Raw genomic sequence first — 15,409 nt, 5'->3', positions numbered from 1 at the left:
ACAAAGAAAATATATATGTAAGTACCTATTAGCTAAAGAAGATTTTATCAAAGAAAAAATGTTTGAGTACAATTCCGGTCAAATATCATAATTGGAATTTGTAAAAAAATTATCTTAAAAATCAAATATAATTAGTTTTTTAAAAATATTTTTAAATTATACTTATTGTAGTTAACCTTCTTTTCACCATGAACGGAATTGGTATTCTTTTTTTTTAACCGGAACTGAATTTGTATAAAAAAAGATTCTAGGAATGGATTCCGATGCATCTGAAAAAGGAATATAGGTAATCAACAATAATATTATTATAATTTATACCCGCAGACCGCAGTACGTAATTAATAATTACTAATCCAATCAAATAATCAATCTGTATAATAAATGAATAAATAATAATATAATGACAATACGTGCGATTAGCATAAAAAAATAAATAATTACAATACGTTTATTTAGCCAATACACCTATTGAACCTTGTAAAAGTAACGGCGTACTTCCTGTTTACACCTATAGTTGCAGTATGACAATATTAAGATAAAATATAGCTCAGCTGTTATAGTTGCCAAAATTATGATTTGTGGCATCAAACGCATACAACTTATATGTGGATAATTAGTAGGTACGATTAAATAATTATAAACACATATTATCGCACATTAATATTGTGTTATATAATAATTAGGTAAGGCTCGAAATCCGCTGCATCGCTATTTCTCTTAATCTATACTTCTGCACTTTGCCCGATGCCGTCTTCGGGAACGCGTCCTTTTCAATGAATATGTGTTTGGGGATCTTGAAATGGGCGATCTGAGAATATAAAAAATAAACGAAACCGTAGTGAAGTTAAACTAAAGTGGCTCTGTCGAATAAAAAACAAGCGACGACCTAATAACAAACCTTTCCTTTGCTGTACGCTTTTATGTCGGCTTCAGTGACCGTAGCCCCTTCTTTGACGATGACGCTGGCGCACACTTCTTCGCCCATCCGATGGTCGGGTATACCGTATACCTGCGATAAAAAGCGTATAAAATCTGTATAGTGCTTGTAAAATATGTATTTAAAGAATATTATTAAAATACAATAATAATAATAACAATAGGTCACGCGGTGTGGTGTGGTTTTTTATGAGTTTGAGCCAGGGACTGGAACCTTGCCGTAAAGAACCGGTCTTGGAACCGGAGCTCTTTAAATATTGGGAACTGAAACCTTACCGGAACCCTTATTTAAATTAATTTAAAAACCAGAACCTTACCGGAACCAATACTTTTGCTTTGCACATTTTTTTATATTAGTAAAACACCAAAATAGGTAGTAATTTTTTTATCTTTTAAGAACCGAAATTAAACCAAAAGCTAAATTTTATTTTTTCTGGGAACCGAACAGAAACCAGAACCGTAAATTCATCAAGGTTCCAGTCCCTGGTTTAAACACAACAGTTAACAATACGCAATCAATTATTGACTGTAATATTTAACTACAGTAGAACCTCGATTATCCGAACTAATTGGGACCGCACCTAGTTCGGATACGCAAAAGTTCGGATATTGGAAATATAAAATAAAAAATGTTTATAATATTATGTATTAATTATTTATTATTTTTATAATTAAATATTTATTATTATTATAAATATTTTATTAGAATTGCATTACATATTACATTACATTATCAGAAATACATTAAATTATTAGAAATACATTAGGTACATACATACATTATTAGAAATAAATAAAAACATAATCAAATACATGACATTTATTATATTTTTTTGACATAATTATCAATACCTGCCGGATACAAGTTTTCATGTTCGGATAACAGAACATTCGTATACGCTAATTATAGTTCGGATAATAGAGGGTTCGTATAACGGAGGTTCGGATAATCGAGGTTCTACTGTATATAGTTCATCCAGTGGCGCCGAACTATATTTTGAAGGGGGGGGGGGGGGGGGGGGCAAGTAAAAAGTTATACGGACCAACACCCCTGTTTACAAAATGTTGCTGCATATATTGTATACATTAATACAGTGGCGTCATTTCAGTTTCAATAGAGGGGGGAAAGGTTTTGACCGGCCCGAATGGGTAAAAAAAAAACCACAAAAATATTAGTAGTTTATTAGGATATCTTCTTTTTTTATTTTTGAAAATATATCAAATGCATTATCTATAAATCAATTTTACCTGATTCATTACTCTTATATAGGTATATGATATATTTACAAATTAATATTATCATAAATAATTATTTATTTATTTTTTAATGCTTGCTTGCTTATCGGCTCAAGTCTTGTCTGTTTATTCATGCTAGAAATTATTTTCGATACTTTTCGAGCAGTTTGCGGTAATTTTATATTTTTAGTCGCACTACCGTTTTATTTTTTTTAGATCATATTTTGCCCAAATTAAAAGATTATTGTAAACATGTGTCAAGAAAAAAATTAATTTTAATTTAGGTAGAATAAGGTACTCAACTAGGTAAATTAACACAATACGCAGAATAGTTGAATCATACACGACTGTTGCAAGTTAACTGAAGTCCGTGATGGCGTGATCAATGATAAATAATTAGAGTGCCAATCGGTTGTTGTTTTTAGTATTTGTATTCATTTTAGATTTTAGAAATTAAACAATACGAGATTATGATACTAACTGTTCATTTACTTTCACAAAACTCACTCACACAAACAAACATAGATAAATACATACCCATACATACAATGTGTACGTCCCCCCATACGTCTAAATATAAATATATTCCAACTATCAATTAGTAAAAATGTATCATTGTGACAATAATTTCTTAGTACATACTATAATATTTTCTGAAAATATTATAAAATACCCAGACAGCAAATGTTTGACTAAAAATATTATTATAACATTATTATAGGTCACGTTTTTGCGCTAATAAAATATAATAATGGTAAAACGGCAACAACTGGACACCGGCCCATCGGGCTGCTTTTAAAATCAGACAGGGGCAAATGCCCACCTTGCCCCCCCCCCCCCCCCCAAATGACGCCACTGCATTAATAGCTTAGGAGTTAGCAACATAATTCATAAATAGTTTGTTGGGGTACCCACGGACTCCACAATCCCACCCACCGGAAAAAAGGGAGGCGGTCGCCCTTTTTAGGTTATAGGTTCGGCGCCACTGAGTTCATCGGTCATAAAATAGTTAATTATACATTTACTTAAATTTGGAAATAGGCATTAAACTATTAAAATCATATAATTTTACTATAGTCTATAATATATTATATTGTCAATGTAAATCGAGTTTAAGTATAAAAACTAGTCCTTGAAATTAATACAGATATACTCCATGGTTAAAAACTATAGCATTGCCAATGATAAAATATTTGGTTTAGCTTAGTTTTTATTATTGATTATAAAATATATTTAAAGTTATTATTTATTATCATATTGATTATATTAATATATTGATTGATATAATGTATTGAAAAAATGCAACAAATGTGCATATTTTATTGAAACTTATACATTTTAAATCTATGACAAAACTATATAATACTAACTAAAAACTATTGCAGCTATCATAATGTAGCGATGCTGGTGAATTATGATACGATAGTAAAAATACATTGCAGCACATACGATGAGCAGATAAATTACAATACGTCCTATCTAGCAATAGTATTACATAAACAAAAAAAAATCTTTGTAAAACAGACATTTGGTTCATTGGTTGATAGTAAATATTATAAATTTTATAGTGTATTTTAATTACAAAATATTTTGCAAATCTTGGCGATTTTGACGAATTTTATCTACATTCAATCAAATTTGAATATTCAAAAAAAAAACATCTCCCTAAAATATAAAAATTATGTTAGCAATTGTAGTGATTTTTTTAAGAATAGCAAAACATTTAATTTAAAATGTTAGGGTCGCGCTCATAAAAGTTTGGGAAACGATGTAATATATACTTAATTGTAAGTCGTAGTATGTATGTATAACTAGTAATTACTTGAACTTGGGAAATCGACGGATGAGACTCCAAAAAGTATTCTATCTCTTTGGGAAATAAGTTTTCACCACCGCGGATAATCATTTCTTTTAATCTGCCAACGTGATTGCCATATCCGTCTTCGTACAAAACGAATTGGTCTCTAAACACAGCCGTAAAACAATATATAGACATCGCGGTATCATAATATTACACTGAGCTAACAATTAATCAGCACATAATAATATTATAATACAATTAAATTAATCGCATGCAATGTAGAGATTGATTCTTTTAACCACAGACAAAATCTTAAGGATTACACGACAAAAGAATCACACAGTGTTTGAATAGACAACATTATATAGGTTACCCAGTGTGTAGCCACCCGTTCGAATCAATCGTTTCCTTTGTCTTCTCTTCATCGTTAAAATAACCGTTCATGTTCAGGTACCCGCGAATTAACAATTCCCCGGGAGTCCCGAACGGTACCATATCGCCATTTGTATCGACCACTTTCGCCTAGAATTTGACAAACGGTCATAGTAATATTTTTCACATAATATCAACGGTCCATTGATCGACTATAGTCTATGTATAGTTGTAGCACAATAATGTTATTTACTTAAATCGTGTATCAGTATAGGTAACACGTTTGCGGTTTGCATGTAGGGGTGAGGGGGGCCGGGAGGGCGAATTGTATATAGATTACAGCTGGTAACTTATAATAATTAATGTAAGAAAACCGCCTTTCCGAATAAGGTTTTATAAAGTAATTATAATTATTAATTATACTCCCCCCCCCCCCCAAGATCGTGGATCTGTGTCATATTATGTTGTATGTATAAATATTGCGTTGGACATCATACTGACCTCCACGTGATCTTGTATGAAACCCATCGTCGACTTTACTCGTTCATCTGAATCGTCTGTGAAATTTTGAAACGAACAGGGACTGGTTTCTGTCATTCCGAACAAAGACTAAAATTATTGAAGAATTCGAAAATTATGTAAAGTCAAACGAATAAGTAAAGTTATATTATTAATTAATAATATTAGTTATACAGTTTCAATTGTAAGATAAAATTAGACTAAATTGCCTCGACTAATGGTGAATCAAAAATAGTTATTATATTATAATCAAATTTAAAATACCAATATTTTAGCGCGTGGAAAAATGGTCTTGAACTTGGACATCAAAATCGGAGAACATGGGGCACCACCGGTTATTGCGAGCTTCAAGCCGTTATCTTGTAGTTCTGGTGAAAGTTTTTCGAAAGCGGACATGGTATCCACGTGTACCGTTGGCGTACCGAATATGAATGTACATCTATAATAATAACGCATTTATAATAGTTACATAAAGTTATAAATTATATATTTATTTTTAGAACATTATTTAGGTACTAGCTATTTATTATCTTTTTTTCAGATAGTATTTTCACAGAACATTTTCTGTGGTATTTTATGCAAATACCTACTCATTTTATAATGCGTTAACATTTTAATAATACATAATACAATATAGTAAATATAGTATATAGTAAATATTTTTTATAAATGTTGTAATAATTTTACACGTTCTACACTTTTACCACAGTTGAATCTGTGTCGTCGTAAAAATTACTAACATCAATAACAATAATAATATTATTATTTATATATTATATATTATTATATACGATGAATAATATTATTATGTGTCAAAAATTAATTGGGAATATGAAAATTTACTATTTACAATATAATATTATGATATATAAGCTTGAGCAGGTGTAAAATCGCTTCCTAACTAGGTAACTTAGCATTCGTCATTCTGTATAACTGCGAGACCCCTATGGGCTATGACTATGTCTGACTACGTAATATGTTTAACATCCTATTCTCGCCACGTCGATTTAGATGAACAATTTTTAATATCCCTTCTAAATGGTATCTTAGACGCTCCCAATTTACTTGCTGAAATTCTATTCAAAGTTTCTACCAGTAGAATACAAAACTGCCTAGTCCAGTTTTATATCTATCACCACTCTTCTGTATGGTTAGAATCATCGGATGATACCGCATCGGCTCCCGCTGGATGTTAATGAGTCCGTATCGGCTCCGGGTCGTTATTCCTTGCCGTCCGTTGGTGTACTGCGTCTAATTATATTGTTAGTTATATAAAATTACAAAATATTTTTTGCTGTTAATTCTCGTTTTATTGCGAAGTGTACTGTGTCTAAGCATATTATTGTCAATTATATAAAATTATAAAAATATTACAATTATTATAAAAATTGCGAAGTGCATTTTTCTGTTTATTTTATTCTTTTTTTGACATGGAATACATGCTTAGCAAAGCTGGTAAACAATTATTAGGTGTGATTGACCAATACAAATTCGGATTCCATAAAAATTTGTCAGGAGATATTGAGTGGTGGAAGTGTACGAAACGTGGGTGTACCGCTTTTATAAAAGTCTGAATGAAGTGATAGTGGATAGTGATCTTGATCATAGCCATGAAGCAGATACTACTTTAGCACGCCAAAAAATAAGTAATTCGTCGAAACGAAAAGCAAGTGATGCTCTATGTGAACGCCCGACAAAAATTATTAGGCGTGAAATAGCGTGCAGTGGAATGTCGGATGTTGTGACTACTGATGATATGAATAGATTTCGGAAAAATGTAAGTGCCGCCAAATTGAGAAAATTTCCCAAGTTACCTACAACCGTCCTCGAGCTTCATGAGTGTGTGCGTACATACTCTCTGAAAATGACCACAGGTGAGAATTTTGTTTTTTATAATGACGAGGTGAGTAATATTATCATCTTTACATGCCAACATAATCTTGATGCACTTCAACATGCAACTACTGTTTTCGTTGACGGTACTTTTAGAAGCACTCCTAAACTGTTTTGTCAAATGTTCACCGTGTTTATAACAGTAGGCAATTTCTACGTCCCTGTTGTTTTTAGTCTTCTTCCAAACAAAACAACAGAAGCCCGACAAATTGTTATGGATCAGCTTGCACCATACATGACAAATGTGACAACAGTTTTTTCAGATTTTGAACAATCTATACATAGTGCAGTCTTTTCAACATGGTCATGGACGAGAATCAGAGGATGCAGATTTCACTTAGCTCAATCGTGGTGGAGGAAAATTCAAGCACTTGGTTTGTCACCAGAATTCAATAACAAGACATCAGAAATCGGAAGTATTTTAAAAATGTTTTTTGGTTTACCATTGCTTCCGCCTGATTAGGTTGTGGGTTGTTATGTAAAAGACTTATTTGCTCTAAAACTAGAAGATAACAAGCAACTCGTAGAATTTTTTGACTACATTTGTGCCATTTACTTAGATGACGGACATTTCCCCCCGGAAATGTGGGGTGATATGTCGAGTACAGGCGATCGCACCACGAACTGCTGCGAATCTTTCCACGCAAAATTGAATGCTGAGTTCACGTCTGCTCATCTCAACATTTTCAATCTCATGGAAATTTTGAAGCAGATACAGGCTGACACGTATATAAGGCTCCACAGTACGAATATTAAGAAAAAAACTAAGAACCAGCAAAAGATTTTTAGTGTTATTCAGAAATGTATTGATCAATTTAAAGAAGAAACATTACCAGAGCGGAATACGTAAAAAAAGTTTCTTTCAAGTTCAAACCACAAGTTTTTTAATTTTTTACTTTTAATTTTTACCTTACTTAAGTTAACATAAAACTAAAAAAAACTTTTAAGTCAACACAATTTTTTAAGTCAATAAAACTCTTTTTTTAAAAGTCAACAAAAATTTTTATTTTAAACGCCAACAACATTTTTAACCATGCCTACAGAGAATTTCTTCTCGCTGTAGCCAGTCCTCAGCCTGTAAATAGGAAGGAAAATGTTGTTGATTGGGAGCCGATAAGTCCATACCACTGGCATCGGGTCGGAGCCGATACGGCCACCTTCAGATGAAAGGAAGGAGCCAAAATGGACAAACGGGAGCCGATGCGGATACTTTCGAATCATCCACTACACAGAATGCTCCGAGTTAATAGTCATAATATGCTCCTTACTTGTTTTAGCTACGTTCTCCGGCTACTTGTATCACTTGTACTAAGGTGGATTGATATCAATCCACCTTGACTTGTACGCTTTTTCTTATTGTCATTGTTATACAATATAGCCATTGTTATTGTTAGGTACTTAATTATTATTGCCACCATACGTCCATATATTTATCCTTGTTAACTACCGATTGGCGTAAAATAATAAAAGTAGTTATTTATATAAAATTAAAATAAAATACTATATAATATGTATATAAAAATAATAATCCATGCATTAGCTTACTTTTCTTTCGTAAGAACATCGACCGTAGCTTTCGGATCGAAATGGGCAGACGGTAAATAAACTGTTGATTTGGTAACCAAAGGTGCAACAACAGCAATGGATAAAGCAAAAGCATGAAATAGAGGCATTGGACAGCAGATTTTATGTAATTTACCCTATACGTATATAATACTCTTAGTATCAGCAGATAGGTAAGTAATAATATAATATTTACAACCAAAATCGATAACAAAATATTTCTAATAATTACTTCATTGACATCATCATAGATCCCTAAACGCTTCATGATAAAGTATGCGTTGTTAATTAGTCCAAAGTGATTCAACAATGCTGCTTTTGGCTTGCCAGTGGTACCCTAAAAACAATTTCACCAATACATTTTTGGATGCATTTTATTATTATGTATTAAAAAAATCAATATTATAGCATAGGTTGGTATAATAAAAATCTAAACAGTTCATTGTTTTCCTCACTGAAGTAAACTGAATATTACATCCTTCGTCTGGCTGGACTTTAGGAATACTATAATTTGTATTGGACCCCAAGTCCAAGAACGTTTGTAAATTAAAGGCACCACTGTAACATAATTTATTATGATATTAATTATTACTATTCAATATTATCTTCAGTTTACGGAGTATTGAATATATAGGACGAATAGGTAGGTACTTCAGTTATTGATCAAAATATCAAATGTAATAATATGCAATTGCTAACTTTAAAGAGTTTTCGGAACAAAAAATAATCGATTCCAGCGTGGGCAACTTTTTCGATTTAACCGGCGTATTGGGCGGTCGCTTCCAAATGTCCGCATCGACTTTCTCCAATATTTCGGGATAGTTTTGGGTCTTGAACTTCTCTAAAGTCACCAGACACTTCACTTCAGCCAGCGTTAAGCTGTGTTTCAGTTCGTCGCTCTGATAGGCTGGATTGACGTTCACCTACAACCATAATATACATAGATGTCGAATTTAGCAATATAATATCACCTACTCCGACGACTATAATGAACTGTACTTATATAATAACATTTTTTGTCGGTTACGACTTACGAATTAAGTATTATTATCAGTTAATACAATTTGAGAACATGGATCACGAGTGTACCTACCTACATAATATTATAATATAAATTATGAAATTATATAATAGTTTATAATATTATATGATATCAAAATCAGCAAAAGAGTTTTAAATATCTGTACAATAATTAATATATAATAAATAACTATAACCTATACATCGGCTACCAGCCATGTGCCGATGTCAAAACCTCTATACACAATAAAACCGTTACAACTTGGGAAAACTACTAGATCTACTGGAAATTTTATTTAAAAAAATAAAATTTGGTAGGTACTCACACTTGCATTCACACAGCACATGGATTAAACTCACATCGATATTATATATTGTTATATATTGCTATCACCGGAATGCGGATCAGATGTACTGAAATATACATTTATGATTAGGGAACGGACTTTATTATTGATAAAAAAATCAAAAATATACTTTTTTATCAAAATATGTAACAAAATTTGGCGACGATTTGGTCGCAAAATGTTTTTGTACTCACTGAACGAACGTTCCACATCGACTGATGTAATGTGGACAATGGACATACTTCATATTAGCTATATCAAGTGGTGTGAATTCAACGTCCAGTGATTCTGTGGGATTTAGTCCTACATATATATTATATAGGGTTCTAAATTTGAAATATTTCACTTGAAATATTTCAAAATTGAAAATTTCATTGTTCTTGAAATATTTCAATGAAATTATGAAAAATATTTTTTCTTTTTTTAAACGTGTTCGGTTATAGCTTAAAGATGATTAGAAACAATAAATTGATTACACACTTATAATTAAAGAAAAACATATTATTTTTGTTGATTTATTATTTCATATTGGTATATTCTATATTATATAGTGCTGAAAAATATTCCTGGCATTATTTTGAGAATAAAAACATTTTTTTACATGCGTTTTAAAATATTGTTGTATATCAGTGGTCCAAAAGGTAATGGTTTGAAATAAAATTGAAGTCAATTCCAACAATGAATAAAATAATAGTGTATTTTCAGTAATTATAAAGTGTACAAAATTCGTATAATATGTGTGTGTATGTGGCTGAGTGATGTGAAGGTGCTCTGGGCTCATTATTTAATACTTAGATCATATAGTTTGTTATAACTGTTATAGATTTGTTAAACTACTTATAAATTATATGTAAATATGTTACATATTTTCTTTGTTTCATATAATAAATCAGCTTTTAAAAATATTCACTTAGAAGTTGACGACTATAAACTTTTAGGTATAATAAACATTTTATTTTTATTTTTCATCAAAATGAAATATTTCATGAAAATAAATTTCATGGAATTTTAAAACCCTATGTATATATATATATATTATACCTAGTCTCTAATTATTTTCATATTTTTAGTCCATGATTTTTCCCGAATACATAATATGCATATTTTTCTTTAAGGTGCCTCGTTACTGCTATTATTTAAGGGGCAACATTTAGGCAATTTCTAATTAATATTTCTTGTTAAGGCCCCTGCAAATGTGTCATTTTTAAGGAGTTGTGTTTAGGCAATTATTTCGTTATTTCGATTACTGATTGTCTTTGTGTGTGTAGTAAATGATCATTAGTGTGAGTATACTCCCCTACCATCACTCGCGACCTGCATCAATTTACACTTCATTGTTATTTCTTATGTGGTGTATGGTCACACGCACGCACACGCACAAGTCATTTAAAGTCATTACAAAACCAATTTATGGACGTGAAATAGCCGTCGCACTGACAAAAATTAAGATACTTCTAGTGGTTCGATTTAAAAAAATGTAAAGATGTTTGTGTTGGTAAACAAGTTTACTTTGCAACGGTCGGAGCACTTTTTCAATTTTGACAAATTCTTGACGAGAATAAATATTTTACATTTTATAAATTTATAAACTTTTAATATTGAATATATTAAAAAATATTTAAAATATAAAAATTATGCTCCGACCGATGCAAAGTAGACTTGTTGGCCAATTAAATTATCTTTATATTTTTTAAATCGAACCACTAGAAGTACTTTAATTTTTGTCAGTCGCTAAGGTCGTTTTGATGAAAAATTAATAGGGTTTGCAAGGGCTTTAATATGAATTTGTCGTCGGCAAAATCACCGACTAAAGTATGGAGTGAGGTAGGCTGGTCAGAGATGTAAAGTAAGAAGTAGAAAGTAAAAAAATTACTCGAAAAATATTTGGAATACTTTTTGCGAAGTATTCCGAATACTTGGGAATATTATTATTATAAAGTATTCGAATACATATTCTGAATACTTATTTTTAAATATTCGGAATATTTATTTGAAATACATTTAAAAAGTATTTTACCCAAGTCTTCCTATAGGTGACTATAAGTAGGTACTTATCGACAACATATATAATAGCGGCAATGCGGCATGTCAGCAGTACGTAAATGTAATTTAGATAACATGGAGCATATTTTAGTAGTTTTCAAAATTTACTAATCTTGTTTTTTTAGGCTTTCATTACCTATTTAATTTATCAACGGCATATTTAATAGCAGCATATCGATACGAGTATAGTGGATGCCGTTTAGATTAAGCAGTTAATGTTTGTCGTCGTCAAAAATCAATGAAAAAATCAGAACAAATAAAAAATTAATAAAATATTTACATAATATACAAAAAAAATGTGGGTTTGTTTCAATTAAAATGATATAAATCGTACATATTTTTTACCAGATAAAAATATCTTATTCCAATAAAAATATGACGTATTTACAATAAAATCCGTTTCCTATTTACGAATTATGATACCTATTAAATTTTTTAAATTCCATACGACTACACGACAAACTAATAACAAACACTGCTACGTATCAATATAAATATCATAGATGACGTAGAAAAATATCGAAGACGTTCAATAACACGTAGTTGCAAACAAAAACGGTAAGCGAAATAAGCGAAATAAGCGAAATTGTTTTCAAGTATTATGTCTTGGCGTGGATTGGAAAAAAAAAACAATTAGGTAGTTTTTAAAAAATTAAAATTCATTGAAATACATAAAGACACTGCAGCATTACTAGGTACACAGAATAAGTCATCATAATCATTTTGTTTTTTTCCGAAACGAAATTCTTAAATACTTATACCATAGACTTTCGTTCTTGATTTTATATCAAACAAAGAAAAAAAATCGATAAATATACTTACCAAAATCAGTCCCAGGCGAGCTGTGGCGATAATCATCGAATAGTAAAACGCACAATTGGGCATCCATATTCCTACTCGGTCCCCGTGCACGAGGCCGATGGCATTAAAGCTCTTGCAAAGCTCATGCACCTGTGGCAAAAAAAAAAATTTGAATCAATCAGCATACGAGTTTATTACAGTAAGAGTACATAATATTTTTCTGGGTGTTGCGCCGTCGTAATAATTATTGTAGATACCTACACGTCATAATCGGGTGTAATAATGATAAAAATATAATATAGGACAAATCATGGTAATATTATATTATAGGTATAGCTGGTACTGTCGCTTTCGGCGAAACTTATAATAGTATGATAATAAAATTGTATTTTTTAGTTTTCGCTGACCTCGGAATCCATGGCGGCGAACGTGTATCGTTTGTTCTCGTGTCGACTGACCAGAAACTCTCGGCCCGGAGTCTGTTGCACGGCGTCATTGAAAATTCCTCCGATCGTATAAGCTTTGAGCGGATCGTTCGAGGCCCCGCATACGTAGCTGTACTTCGACCAGTGATGATTATTTCTCCAACATTTATGATAACTGCGAAAAAACGCAAATAATGACGATGAATTATGGGAGACATAATTATTATTGTACGGTATTATTACAAGACTATAATAATAATAATACATTGTATTGTTGTGTTATATGCATAATATGGTTATTACGCGCAGTGTTTTAGTAAGTTAGTAAGTCTTGTAATATAATATGTAGGCGTTTTCTGATTTTTTTTCCGAAATAACGCGTTAAACATCACACGATATACAAATATTTAAGCATACCATATTATACCGTTTATGTAGTCACTGTATTCGAGATAATTATTTTCTTCTGAAGACGCAGCTAATATACAGTTAACACAAATTTAATTTTGTTTGATATGCTTTAATGTGTATAGTATAATATAGGTAATTAAAACGAGACTATACAATAAATAATAACAATTATTATTGTTCTTAATCTTAATATTCTTAATTGATGTGTTTATTTTTCATCATTTTAAAACGTACCTATACCTATGTTGAAATAGGTACACCTTATTTTGGTGTGGTTCAAAAATCAAAGTGGTTTTCATTCATTATATTATTATACCGTCGCGTGGAATACGCCGTATGCCGTATTACACACTTAGAAGCTCTGTAGGTCATGACTCATGGCCAATCGTGCGAAAATGACCTAGTTGCGTGCTAAACCTGGTCTATATATATATATACTTTATAATATACTTCTCCAGTTTTTTAGCCGAATAAAATGGCCAAGGGGCTAGAAAATATCGGAGGGTGAACGCGTGACAAGTGACCTACCCTCTACAGTCTGTATTACACTTTAGTGCTGCACCATGATATTCGTTTTTGTGTACCTATATGCAATTAAAATAAAAAAAAACACGATATGCCCAATCAAATTTTCATATTTTACCATATTATTTTGAACTAGAGTAGTTGCACATATAGTCCAAATTGATATTGCAATTTTATAGAAAACGTACAAAATACAAATGTATTTTTATTTTACAGTAAATAATAAAGCATTAGGTACGCGTGATTCTCATATTAATAATAATAATAATAAAACCATTTCTAAATGTTTAAACTTTGAAACGCGTATATTGTACAAGATAGACAAAATAAATAATAATATTTAGTATTATTTTATTTTGTATTTATTTTATATTTTATCAACGATAGAACACATAGTATTTATAGTTCATTGCAATAATAGGTACTTACATTTTATGTCCATAAAGAGCACGTAGTCCTTTCAGGTTTCTTATTTTAAACAACGAGCTGTTTGTCATTTTATTAATTCCAGTCACTTATAGCTCACGTGAAATAAAATCATTTAAACCGTGTAACTGTAATACTGTATTACTTTGTAAATTAATAGTTACTAATTAGTATTTTACCTACTGTAGTCTTGTGTATATTAGACGTTCTGAAGTTGATTAACAACTGTCAGTCATATTTAAAAATCTGACAATAATTTATCTTGCCGTTATATAATAATAATAATAATACCTATATTATCAGTGATATTGAAAATAAAATAATATGGTTCAACACTGTATACGGAAAGAAAGAACTGAACAAATTCGACCGTGGGAGTGGGACGAGATCGTTGAATGTTTATTGTGATTGGTTGTCTGAAAATTAAAAAAAAAAACATATAATTTATTTTTATTAAACGTAATACTTATTGGTATAGGTTTACGATACCTTTAAGATGTTTATACAACACAACAAAAATAAAAACATAAACGATAAACAACAATTATTAGACAGTTCTGACCGAATTTTATTTTTGATGCGTCTATTGAAAATAGTTTGACCGCATTCGACTGCAACTACTGTAAAATAAAGTACCTATATTTTCATTTTAAGATGTATTCATATTGACAACGGTAAATGAAAATAGAATCACCTAACAAGACTTTAATTCAAATCACAATATTATTTTGCAGTTTAAATTGAATAATTCATTAAGGCTTATTAAAATTTAACAGTCCGTCAATACCCTCTCTCCACACCACAAAATTGATGTATATGAATATTTATATAATATATTTTATCATGGGTGTACAGAGCCAATTCCATTTACATTATTCCCGGTTCGAACTGTAAACGAAACGAATCATCTTATATACAAATAAAAGCTGATACTATAAGGATGGACACTTCTGGAAACGTGTGGAAATTCTTAGAAATCATACAGAAACCGAACGGATTATAGTTTACGCATCATATTATATTATTATGGCAAGTTAATGGCGAATTTAATTTAAATATTCAAATTTTTCGCTGAATTTCTGTTTAAAAAC

The 15,409-nt window shown here is 30.9% G+C and overlaps 1 protein-coding gene across 1 annotated transcript; it reads right to left on the bottom strand.

Moving 5' to 3' along the window:
* Positions 1–357: 357 nt before the first annotated feature.
* Positions 358–14,992, bottom strand: LOC132941719 (medium-chain acyl-CoA ligase ACSF2, mitochondrial-like). Its single transcript, XM_061009868.1, has 14 exons — positions 14,808–14,992; positions 14,322–14,734; positions 12,939–13,131; positions 12,553–12,681; positions 9,020–9,243; positions 8,776–8,878; positions 8,553–8,657; positions 8,303–8,457; positions 5,129–5,303; positions 4,847–4,954; positions 4,347–4,495; positions 3,995–4,136; positions 899–1,009; positions 358–808 (listed from the first exon to the last, which is right to left on the bottom strand). Exons 2-14 carry the CDS (start codon positions 14,387–14,389, stop codon positions 680–682), a joined length of 1,791 nt encoding a protein of 596 aa, XP_060865851.1. The 5' UTR covers positions 14,390–14,734; positions 14,808–14,992; the 3' UTR covers positions 358–679.
* Positions 14,993–15,409: the final 417 nt, after the last annotated feature.

This window comes from Metopolophium dirhodum, chromosome 3 (genome assembly GCF_019925205.1).
Source record: "Metopolophium dirhodum isolate CAU chromosome 3, ASM1992520v1, whole genome shotgun sequence".
Lineage (NCBI taxonomy): Eukaryota > Metazoa > Arthropoda > Insecta > Hemiptera > Aphididae > Metopolophium > Metopolophium dirhodum.
Note: the sequence above shows the minus strand (reverse complement) of the source record. Positions and strands in the feature narration are given on the sequence as shown.

Excerpts from the sequence above, each read along its gene's own strand:
- LOC132941719 (XM_061009868.1), bottom strand. The coding sequence starts at position 14,389 with ATGACAAACAGCTCGTTGTTTAAAATAAGAAACCTGAAAGGACTACGT. Across the intron at positions 9,244-12,552 it reads CTCGCCTGGGACTGATTTTG|GTGAACGTCAATCCAGCCTA; the intron begins GTAAGTATATTT and ends TTATGGTTGTAG. Across the intron at positions 4,496-4,846 it reads TCATACAAGATCACGTGGAG|GCGAAAGTGGTCGATACAAA; the intron begins GTCAGTATGATG and ends GTCAAATTCTAG.